The 11,552-nt window shown below is 41.5% G+C and overlaps 1 protein-coding gene across 3 annotated transcripts; it reads right to left on the bottom strand.

Annotated features, from left to right (window-relative positions):
- Window positions 1–7,327: 7,327 nt before the first annotated feature.
- On the bottom strand, window positions 7,328–8,210 carry c5h12orf65 (chromosome 5 C12orf65 homolog). Of its 3 annotated transcripts, none has more exons than XM_034170356.1 (4): window positions 8,116–8,178; window positions 7,778–8,084; window positions 7,449–7,686; window positions 7,328–7,412 (listed from the first exon to the last, which is right to left on the bottom strand). In XM_034170356.1, the coding sequence occupies exons 2-3, from the start codon at window positions 8,060–8,062 to the stop codon at window positions 7,468–7,470; spliced, it is 504 nt and encodes a 167-aa protein (XP_034026247.1). In that variant the 5' UTR covers window positions 8,063–8,084; window positions 8,116–8,178; the 3' UTR covers window positions 7,328–7,412; window positions 7,449–7,467. The 3 variants fall into 3 exon arrangements, with proteins under 3 accessions (XP_034026247.1, XP_034026249.1, XP_034026248.1); XM_034170358.1 differs by having other exon boundaries at window positions 7,784–8,084; window positions 8,116–8,175; XM_034170357.1 differs by having other exon boundaries at window positions 7,778–8,210.
- Between the last annotated feature and the right edge of the window lie 3,342 nt (window positions 8,211–11,552).

The following is an 11,552-nucleotide window of genomic DNA, read 5'->3' as shown; positions in this document are numbered from 1 at the left end:
GAGTGACATGTTTAGCCGCATGTTCTCCTTGAATTGCTGGCTGTCTGAGTGGTGTCCAAAAAAAATGAGGTGGGCTTCATAGATAATTGGCAAAGCTTCTGGGGAAAACCTGGTCTTGTTAGGAGAGACGGTATCCATCCCACTTTGGATGGAGCAGCTCTCATTTCTAGAAATCTGGCCAATTTTCTTAAATCCTCCAAACCGTGACTATCCAGGGTTGGGACCAGGAAGCAGAGGTGTAGTCTTACACACATCTCTGCAGCTTCTCTCCCCCTGCCATCCCCTCATTACCCCATCCCCGTAGAGACGGTGTCTGCTCCCAGACCACCAATAACCAGCAAAAATCTATTTAAGCATAAAAATTCAAAAAGAAAAAATAATATAGCACCTTCAACTGCACCACAGACTAAAACAGTTAAATGTGGTCTATTAAACATTAGGTCTCTCTCTTCTAAGTCCCTGTTGGTAAATGATATAATAATTGATCAACATATTGATTTATTCTTCCTTACAGAAACCTGGTTACAGCAGGATGAATATGTTAGTTTAAATGAGTCAACACCCCCGAGTCACACTAACTGTCAGAATGCTCGTAGCACGGGCCGAGGCGGAGGATTAGCAGCAATCTTCCATTCCAGCTTATTAATTAATCAAAAACCCAGACAGAGCTTTAATTCATTTGAAAGTTTGACTCTTAGTCTTGTCCATCCAAATTGGAAGTCCCAAAAACCAGTTTTATTTGTTATTATCTATCGTCCACCTGGTCGTTACTGTGAGTTTCTCTGTGAATTTTCAGACCTTTTGTCTGACTTAGTGCTTAGCTCAGATAAGATAATTATAGTGGGCGATTTTAACATCCACACAGATGCTGAGAATGACAGCCTCAACACTGCATTTAATCTTTTATTAGACTCTATTGGCTTTGCTCAAAATGTAAATGAGTCCACCCACCACTTTAATCATATCTTAGATCTTGCTCTGACTTATGGTATGGAAATAGAAGACTTAACAGTATTCCCTGAAAACTCCCTTCTGTCTGACCATTTCTTAATAACATTTACATTTACTCTGATGGACTACCCAGCAGTGGGGAATAAGTTTCATTACACTAGAAGTCTTTCAGAAAGCGCTGTAACTAGGTTTAAGGATATGATTCCTTCTTTATGTTCTCTAATGCCATATACCAACACAGTGCAGAGTAGCTACCTAAACTCTGTAAGTGAGATAGAGTATCTCGTCAATAGTTTTACATCCTCATTGAAGACAACTTTGGATGCTGTAGCTCCTCTGAAAAAGAGAGCTTTAAATCAGAAGTGCCTGACTCTGTTATGTGTCGGACGCAGCCCGGAGAACCGACCAGCGTTTGAAGGACCCAGTATAAAATAAGCAGAGCACGGTACAAAGGATAACAGAGTTTAATGAACATAACAGTGCTGTGAAAAATATAAAAGTGCGCGGTCGGGCGTGGTGGATTGCGGTGCGCTCCCAGCAGCGCTAACGGTCCGGAGCCAGAACTGGTTCGGACCCAAGGACCCCGCCGACACCCCCCAGGTGGCCGCGACAAACCGAGTCTGTGAAAGAAGGAATCATTATGTGAGTCCACACTCAACACACAGAGAGAATGCTCAAAGGTGTACAAACAGCAAACACTTCCTGGCTTAATTACTAATCAGCTTCCCACCCTGCAGGCATGGAACATCCAGTTCACAAAACTCCACAGCAGTGGAAGCTGATTAAATGACTACATACAGCTCAATATAATAAGGTGTGAGGGATACCATATTTACTGACTGTATAAATGTTAGTCACAAAATCTAACGTACCTCAGGAAGTGTGCTGACGAGCGTGAGACCTCACCCCCTCCTCTTTCACAGACCATGCATCAAACCTGGACGTCCTCTGCATCCACTGATGATGAGATGGCTCTCGAGACGACGATCTCACCCGTCTGGTCTCAAGGTCGAGTCTCTGGCAAATACACACTGTGTACTCCAGTCTTAAATGCCACCATGTTCCAATCCATGTAGATGCACCACAGCTGTGAGTCCTGACGAGCCGCAGGTGATCAGGGTGAGGTCCTGATAAACTCAGCTACACAGCCACTCAGTCCCAAATGCAAGCCACCTGGAAGGAAAAACAAAAGACAGAAACAAAAAGGCAGCCAGGCCCCCCAGCCATACAACAGACTCCGTGGTATAACTCACAAACTCGTAGCTTAAAGCAGATAACCCGTAAGTTGGAGAGGAAATGGCGTCTCACTAATTTAGAAGATCTTCACTTAGCCTGGAAAAAGAGTCTGTTGCTCTATAAAAAAGCCCTCCGTAAAGCTAGGACATCTCAAGGAAGCCCTACCATTATTTAATGCTTCGATCTTAAATATGATCAATCTATCTTTGTTAGTTGGCTATGTACCACAGGCTTTTAAGGTGGCAGTAATTAAACCATTACTTAAAAAGCCATCACTTGACCCAGCTATCTTAGCTAATTATAGGCCAATCTCCAACCTTCCTTTTCTCTCAAAAATTCTTGAAAGGGTAGTTGTAAAACAGCTAACTGATCATCTGCAGAGGAATGGTCTATTTGAAGAGTTTCAGTCAGGTTTTAGAATTCATCATAGTACAGAAACAGCATTAGTGAAGGTTACAAATGATCTTCTTATGGCCTCGGACAGTGGACTCATCTCTGTGCTTGTTCTGTTAGACCTCAGTGCTGCTTTTGATACTGTTGACCATAAAATTTTATTACAGAGATTAGAGCATGCCATAGGTATTAAAGGTACTGCACTGCGGTGGTTTGAATCATATTTGTCTAATAGATTACAATTTGTTCATGTAAATGGGGAATCTTCTTCACAGACTAAAGTTAATTATGGAGTTCCACAAGGTTCTGTGCTAGGACCAATTTTATTCACTTTATACATGCTTCCCTTAGGCAGTATTATTAGACGGTATTGCTTAAATTTTCATTGTTACGCAGATGATACCCAGCTTTATCTATCCATGAAGCCAGAGGACACACACCAATTAGCTAAACTGCAGGATTGTCTTACAGACATAAAGACATGGATGACCTCTAATTTCCTGCTTTTAAACTCAGATAAAACTGAAGTTATTGTACTTGGCCCCACAAATCTTAGAAACATGGTGTCTAACAAGATCCTTACTCTGGATGGCATTACCCTGACCTCTAGTAATACTGTGAGAAATCTTGGAGTCATTTTTGATCAGGATATGTCATTCAAAGCGCATATTAAACAAATATGTAGGACTGCTTTTTTGCATTTACGCAATATCTCTAAAATTAGAAAGGTCTTGTCTCAGAGTGATGCTGAAAAACTAATTCATGCATTTATTTCCTCTAGGCTGGACTATTGTAATTCATTATTATCAGGTTGTCCTAAAAGTTCCCTAAAAAGCCTTCAGTTAATTCAAAATGCTGCAGCTAGAGTGCTAACAGGGACTAGAAGGAGAGAGCATATCTCACCCATATTGGCCTCTCTTCATTGGCTTCCTGTTAATTCTAGAATTTAAAATTCTTCTTCTTACTTATAAGGTTTTGAATAATCAGGTCCCATCTTATCTTAGGGACCTCGTAGTACCATATCACCCCAATAGAGCGCTTCGCTCTCAGACTGCAGGCTTACTTGTAGTTCCTAGGGTTTGTAAGAGTAGAATGGGAGGCAGAGCCTTCAGCTTTCAGGCTCCTCTCCTGTGGAACCAGCTCCCAATTCAGATCAGGGAGACAGACACCCTCTCTACTTTTAAGATTAGGCTTAAAACTTTCCTTTTTGCTAAAGCTTATAGTTAGGGCTGGATCAGGTGACCCTGAACCATCCCTTAGTTATGCTGCTATAGACGTAGACTGCTGGGGGGTTCCCATGATGCACTGTTTCTTTCTCTTTTTGCTCTGTATGCACCACTCTGCATTTATTCATTAGTGATCGATCTCTGCTCCCCTCCACAGCATGTCTTTTTCCTGGTTCTCTCCCTCAGCCCCAACCAGTCCCAGCAGAAGACTGCCCCTCCCTGAGCCTGGTTCTGCTGGAGGTTTCTTCCTGTTAAAAGGGAGTTTTTCCTTCCCACTGTAGCCAAGTGCTTGCTCACAGGGGGTCGTTTTGACCGTTGGGGTTTTACATAATTATTGTATGGCCTTGCCTTACAATATAAAGCGCCTTGGGGCAACTGTTTGTTGTGATTTGGCGCTATATTAAAAAAATTGAATTGAATTGAACTACAATATGGGCAATTATCCGCAATGAAGGGCCAACAGTATTTCAGTCACCTGAACAAGTGATCCTCTCCCAGCTGAGGAGTGAGGGCGGAGGTTATGTGATCACTTATAATTCAACAAGATATAGATGAGTGAAGGAGGAGACGGTGGCTCTACTTCAACATTCATTCATATTTTGGAACTTGCTTATTCCAGTTAAGGGCCACGTGGGGAAGTCTATCCCAATGGCAATGGGCAAAAGGCACAGTACACAAAGACTGGCCATGAGTCTGTCACAGGTCTGATATATAATCTCACAAACTGTTTTAACATTCTCTCTCACACCATCAGTCAATTTCAGAGTTTCCCATTCACCTAATCAAAGTCCTGTGGCCTTCCAGGAGAGGACTCGCACAAATACAAGGAGCACATGCAAACTCCACCCAGAAAGAATTTGAATTTGAACCCGGGATCTTCTCACTGTGAAGCAATCATGGTCACACTAATCCACTGTGCTACCCACTACTTCAACTTTTTAACCTTTATTTAATCAACACTGTGAAGTAAGGTGTTTTCCAATTCAATTCAAAATGCTTTGGCAATAAATGTTAAAAAAGAAATTAAAAACAATTATGTCAATAAAAACAGATGAGACAGAATTGTACACTGCGATCATGTGGTGGTGCTATGTGTTGCTGTGTCCACGACAGCACAGAACCATCTTGGATCCTGGATAGCAACCACCCAGGTCGACGACCGATGCATCCCCACTTGTTGAAATTAGCTGTCTGTCTGTTGCAGCCAGGTGCTGATTGACTGAGAGCTGTGAAATCATCATTGTGACTGAGTTGTCTTACAAGCAAAGTAATGTTTGAGTAAAAATAATGTTCACTATTAATAAAAACAAGACTCCATCAACAAATAACACCCAATTTAAAACACAACTTGAATGTTTACAGGGTTTGTTGAAGTTTTAGTTGGGTAACAACTGCACCACCATTTCGGCAGAGCCCTCTGATGATCACAATCGAAAAGCCATGTGTGTCTGTTGTGTTCAGCTCCCGTGGAGGTCTCACAGACTTAAGGGGAACTCTAATCATAAACCAGGACAAACCCAGACACTCCGACTCCTCACTCAGCCTCACAAAGATCACAGCATCATCTGCAAAGTCTCACCAACAAAGGCATCTAAGAATTTCAGTAGCAGTCCATTAAAACACTTTTAACATGTATATTTTGAGCTATTAAAATAGAATGCACAGCCCTAATCACAATGTCACTATAATGTCACCAGCGTTTGTCTTTTAGCAAGGTCACTCAAAAAGCAATTAACGGATTTCAATGAAATCTGGTGAGCAGATAATTGTCCTGGGAAATAAGTGATTCAGTTTTGGAGGTGATCTAGAATATATTCCGGAACTCAGATCCAGAAGAATATTTGGTACATAGCAACATTTAACTCAAAAAAGTCGTGAGAAGATGTTGAAAAAAATTAAAAAATTCAGTGAGTGGAAGGATAATGTCACAAAAAATTTGGGTTTTATTTTGAATTTGGTCCGGAACAGATTTTGGATCCAGAAGACGTTTTAAGCAATACGAGGGCTGTCCGTAAAGTATAGGTCCTTTTTATTTTTTTCAAAAACTATATGGATTTCATTCATATGTTTTTACGTCAGACATGCTTGAACCCTCGTGCGCATGCGTGAGTTTTTCCACGCCTGTCGGTGACGTCATTCGCCTGTGAGCACTCCTTGTGGGAGGAGTCGTCCAGCCCCTCGTCGGAATTCCTTTGTCTGAGAAGTTGCTGAGAGACTGGCGCTTTGTTTGATCAAAATTTTTTCTAAACCTGTGAGACACATCGAAGTGGACATGGTTCGAAAAATTAAGCTGGTTTTCAGTGAAAATTTTAACAGCTGGTGAGAGATTTTGAGGTGATTCTGTCGCTTGAAGGACTTTTCACAGTGCGAGACGTCGCGCAGTGCTCTCAGGCAGCGTCATCAGCCTGTTTCAAGCTTAAAACCTCAACATTTCAGGCTCTATTGATCCAGGACGTCGTGAGAGAACAGAGACGTTTCAGAAGAAGTCGGTTTCAGCATTTTATCCAGATATTCCACTGTTAAAGGAGATTTTTTTTAATGAAAGACGTGCGGACGGGTCCGCGCGTCGGGACGCAGCCGACGCGGCGCGGCGGCACAGGAAAAACACCTCCGTGTTGATAACCATTTGTTAAAATCCAGTTGGCTTTTGATGGCTTTCAGTGGAGTGAGTATATGAGAAATTGTTTATCAGCTGGAGATGTTCCAACTTGTCCTTAAGGCTTCCAACAGAGGTGTTTTCCTGTGACAGAGCGTCGGGGCGGCTGCGAGCCGACGCGCGGACCCGTCCGCACGTCTTTCATTAAAAAAAATCTCCTTTAACAGTGGAATATCCGGATAAAATGCTGAAACCGACTTCTTCTGAAACTTCTCTGTTCTCTCACGACGTCCTGGATCAATAGAGCCTGAAATGTGGAGGTTTTAAGCTTGAAACAGGCTGATGATGCTGCCTGAGAGCGCTGTGCGACGTCTCGCACTGTGAAAAGTCCTTAAAGCGACAGAATCACCTCAAAATCTCTCACCAGCTGTTAAAATTTTCACTGAAAACCAGCTTAATTTTTCGAACCATGTCCACTTCGATGTGTCTCACAGGTTTAGAAAAAATTTTGATCAAACAAAGCGCCAGTCTCTCAGCAACTTCTCAGACAAAGGAATTCAGACGAGGGGCTGGACGACTCCTCCCACAAGGAGTGCTCACAGGCGAATGACGTCACCGACAGGCGTGGAAAAACTCACGCATGCGCACGAGGGTTCAAGCATGTCTGACCTAAAAACATATGAATGAAATCCATATAGTTTTTGAAAAAAAATAAAAAGGACCTATACTTTACGGACAGCCCTCGTATGTCATCTTGCATTATGTGCTCTTGGTTCCAACTAGTTTATCTTGGTATTGATAACTCACATGGTTTGGAAGACAGATGTCGCTTGAGTTGTGCAGTTTTAGCTGCAGAGAAGAACTAGATCACAGGTTGTGTGTCCCTGCAGCGAGACCTTTACAGTGAATTATGTGCTGACAGCACAAAAGTTGGAGTCATGTCATTCTTTAGCTCCATCTTGTGTTATCTAAAGCAATACACTGCAATATTACATAAAAATCTGTACTTTTTCATTTGGCAGCCACTTTATATGCACAGATCTTTCAACATATTTTGTTTAAAAGTCACTCTGGTTTGGAGTCCACTGCCAATCCTTCTTTAAACAGTCTTTTCCGCTCTAGATTCTGATTTGCCTTCCTCCTCTTCTCAGCTTTCTTATGAATGGACTCTTTCTTCTTGACAATAATTTCACTCTCTTCTCCTTTATAAAACACATCCAGTTTCTCTCTCAGGATTTCTCGAGCACGCTTTCGATTTGTATCCAAAGATCTGGTCTCATGGCACTGGAGAGGGAGAGAGAGGCAAACTGAATAATTGTACACGTTTCAAAAACAAACAAACAAACAAAAAATCTAACAAAGTAAATATACAAACATGAACCTTCACTACAATTCCGCTGGGGCCGTGTTTGAGCACCACACAGTTGCTGGTCTTGTTGGTGGCCTGTCCTCCAGGTCCAGATCCTCTGACAAACTGCTCTTCCAGATGGTCTTCACTGAGGACAGGAAGGTCCACAAAGTCCTTTTTACCTGCTGTGAAAATCCACGGCAGCCCAGCGGAGTGCTGTCCCACCGCCGCCCAGACACGTGGGGGCGCTCTCAGTGTGCCCCGCAGGAACTCGCCGTATACGCAGCTCATGAACGGAAAAACTCGAAACATTTTTTTTAAGTTTTCGCGTCTCACATCACTAGGTGTGTCTTAAAAGCACCCGATCTTAATATTGATCGATCAGAAATTCAAATCTTAACCACAACGTTCATATAGACAATACGATTCAATAACACACAACCCATCGCGGTTAGCCAATCGGCTGTTGAAGGCCTCTTCGTCTTCTTCATGAAATATGTCGCAGCTGTGTTGGCCCTTTGTCGCCATCGTGTGACGGTAATGTGTTGACACGCGCGCTCACAATAAAAGGAAACGGTAATAAAAATAAAATGGAAGAAAAAAGTATTTAGACTGCCAATCTTAAACATGAAAGATGAAAAATGAAACATGAAAATAAATTACAGATGTTTACATGTTAATTAATGTCTACATTCTCTTTTTAAAAAACAGAAAAAAATGGGCTTGGTTTCTTTTTGACTATTTTGTCTGGTATTTGATGATTCTGTACTTCTAAAGGAAAAAAAAGAGTATGGTTCTGAGACTTGGAAACAGTAAGTGGGAGATACTTTATAGAACCAGTTCACAAAAATCAAAACAGCATGCAATTTGTAACTGAGATTATTTGGGTACACATTTCATAGAAATGTATTTTGAGTTCATTACTCCTTCACTCCAGATGAGGGTGTTGAAATTGGTTCTGTATGTCTGAATGTATAATTCAAAAACTGCTGATTGTCTCAGTAATTTAACAGAAGGGAGGGGTTACTTGATTCGCAGTCCTCCTTCAAGGTCACCCTGATCTAGAGCATAGATTTAAAAACGATTCTTTACCATGAAGACATTTTGAACATTCCAGCTCAAGTGATATGCTTATTCCTGAAAAAAGAGACGTGTAAAACAAATTAAACCCTCATGTGGACATAAATTCAAACCGCTAAAGTTGTGAATTTGACTGAGCTACTCAAATACTGTATCTGACAGAAGACGATTGGAACTAACATTCAAAGGATTCACAGGACAGGTTTGATTCAGTTTGTTTCATTCATAGATATGTAATGGTGAGTACAATGGTGTGACCCCACTACAGAGAACAGACCAGATGATTTATAGTCCTGAGTTCTTTAGTTACAATTTCAGAATCCAAAGATAGTCCAGGAACAAAAACAGGTGACAAGCAGAATGATAGAAACTCCCTTCGGCTGCTCCCTTGTTTGCACTATCGTCACCGCAGCAAATCTGAGGTGGATCTGCATGTTGAATTGGCATACGTTTTGCACCTAACTCAACTCCACATTACATGGAGAAATGTGGCAGGGGTGGGGTTTGAACCAGGTACCTTCTACATCGAAATCAAGTGCATTAACCACTTGGCCATCACCCCTGCCATACAGGCAGAATGATATCACAGGCTCAGGAACACAGGTTCATCCAAAATCAGGCAAAGGTTCAGTAAGTAATAGCTGTCACACGAAATGATCAGTCCAAAATGGCAGGTTAGCAGAGATGGGAGTAAGTCACCATGTCCTAAGTCATAATGACCACCAACTGTTTGTAAGTTGACTTGACACTTGACTTGGGACTTGCAGATTGATGACTTCAGAATGACTAGACAGTGACTTACTCCCACATCTGCAAGCTAGGAGCACGGACAGTAGCAAAGGCCTTGTCCAGGAAAACAGTAGCATGAAACATGACAAGATGCACCAGAAACACAAGAAAAACACTTAACAAGTCAGCAACAATGGTAACAGAGGAAGACACTAAAATGGTGTCACAGAAGATGACAGTTGGACACAAAAGGGAGTCATAGACCAGCTAGAGAGAAAGGGAACACATACATATGCCAGAGATCATTAACAGTGAGGGAGAATTAACAACAGCATATTTTCATATTTTCTTGAGCTGCTTGGGTGGGTAGGGAGAGTTCCCATGGGATAAAGAAGCTTTTCAACCTACCATCCCTGGTTCTCAAGACCAGGCACTTAAGTGGCTCTACTCTATTTTATTCCACTCTTCTATTCTACTCTTCTTTTTTTTTTTTTTTTTTAGATATTTAGATATATCTTAGTATACAGTTCTTCCTTACAATTGGAATGTATTATAGAAGACATACCTTACTGAATTTTCATGGAGAATAATACTAGAGACAGAATAACATGGAGATCAAACGAAAATTCCAAAACGTGACCCACTACAAGATCAGTGTGGTCAGATTTAGTGCTTTCCAATGCGGAAGCTCAAATAAAAAAAAATATCTTCCCTATATTGTATACTACATTAACTGACAAATGAAAACAGCAGAGCATGAGTGTTCACACACGGTTTACAGTTCTTTTCACCTAGAAATCTGGCATTATTTAAACGTAATGCAACTGCTGTAAGGAAAAATTTAACCCAGTCTCCATTCACGACTGTGAAGAAATGACAACATATAACATCATGTTTTTAAAGGCTATACAAGGAAAGTGATTCCTGAAATGGACTTTTGGCCAGTTATCACTATACAAACTTTATTCTCCCAAAAACAAATGTGAAAGTATTGCATGTTTACTACAAAATGTACTGACGTTATTTACGTAAATATATTTGTATTGCAGTCACTGAGTGGCCAGCACCACTTTGTCAGCCTGAATCTGGAAGTCTGGATTTCAGACATTTTCAATCCATATGGGTCTCCCGTTTGGACTTCGGGGGTCTGTTTCAGAAAGAACGTTTAGATTTTGTTAACCCTGAAATGAGGGAATCTGATTTTTCAGAAAGGGAGAAGTGTGTGTGAAACAGCATTTATATTGGGTATGGTTAGGGTTGGCTATTCACATTAAAATTGTCACTGAATTCTGTTTACTGTTATATGTCATATATGATTGAAATGAGGCACAGCCACGATTCTTTTAAGCTGTCATCTTGCCAGTTTGAAATATATACTGCTCAAAAAATAAAATAAACACTTTGCAAACACATCAGATCTCTACCTGGAAAAACAAAAATTCATGCTGGATATCTTTCCTGATATGAACTGGGTAATGTGTTAGGAATGAAAGGATTCAAAGACACCCCAAAAATCAAAGTGAAAAAATAATGCGGCAGCCTTCTCCATTCTGCCAAAATTTAATTGCAGCAACTCAAAATGGTACTCGGCTTATATGCAGTATTTATGCCTGACAACATCGGGGATGCTCCTGATGAAAAAGACAGATTGTGTCCTGGGGGATCTCTGCCCAGATGAAGTGTGTTTCTGATTGTTTGGTCAGAGACATCAACACCAGGGGCCTACTGGAGATCATTTTATAGAGCTCTGGCAGTGCTCATCCTGTTCCTCCTTGCACAAAGGAGCAGATCCCGGTCCTGCTGATGGGTTAAGGACCTCCTACGGACCTGTCCAGAGTAACTATCTGTCTCCTGGAATCTCTTCCTTGCTCTTGAGACTGTGCTGGGAGACACAGCCAACCTTCTGGAAATGATACGTACTGATGTGCCATCCTGGAGGAGTTGGACTATACCTGTGCAACCTCTGGATGGTCCAGATACTCCACCATGCTAC

Source organism: Thalassophryne amazonica, chromosome 5 (genome assembly GCF_902500255.1).
Source record: "Thalassophryne amazonica chromosome 5, fThaAma1.1, whole genome shotgun sequence".
Lineage (NCBI taxonomy): Eukaryota > Metazoa > Chordata > Actinopteri > Batrachoidiformes > Batrachoididae > Thalassophryne > Thalassophryne amazonica.
The sequence above is the reverse complement of the archived record's forward strand: the minus strand, read 5'-3'. Positions and strand labels throughout refer to the sequence as shown.

Bases quoted from the DNA above. Each gene is read 5' to 3' on its own strand.
- c5h12orf65 (XM_034170357.1), bottom strand. From the start codon at position 8,062: ATGTTTCGAGTTTTTCCGTTCATGAGCTGCGTATACGGCGAGTTCCTG. The intron at 7,687-7,777 runs GTTTGTATATTT...CTCCCTCTCCAG, and splicing joins GAATTGTAGTGAAGGTTCAT to TGCCATGAGACCAGATCTTT.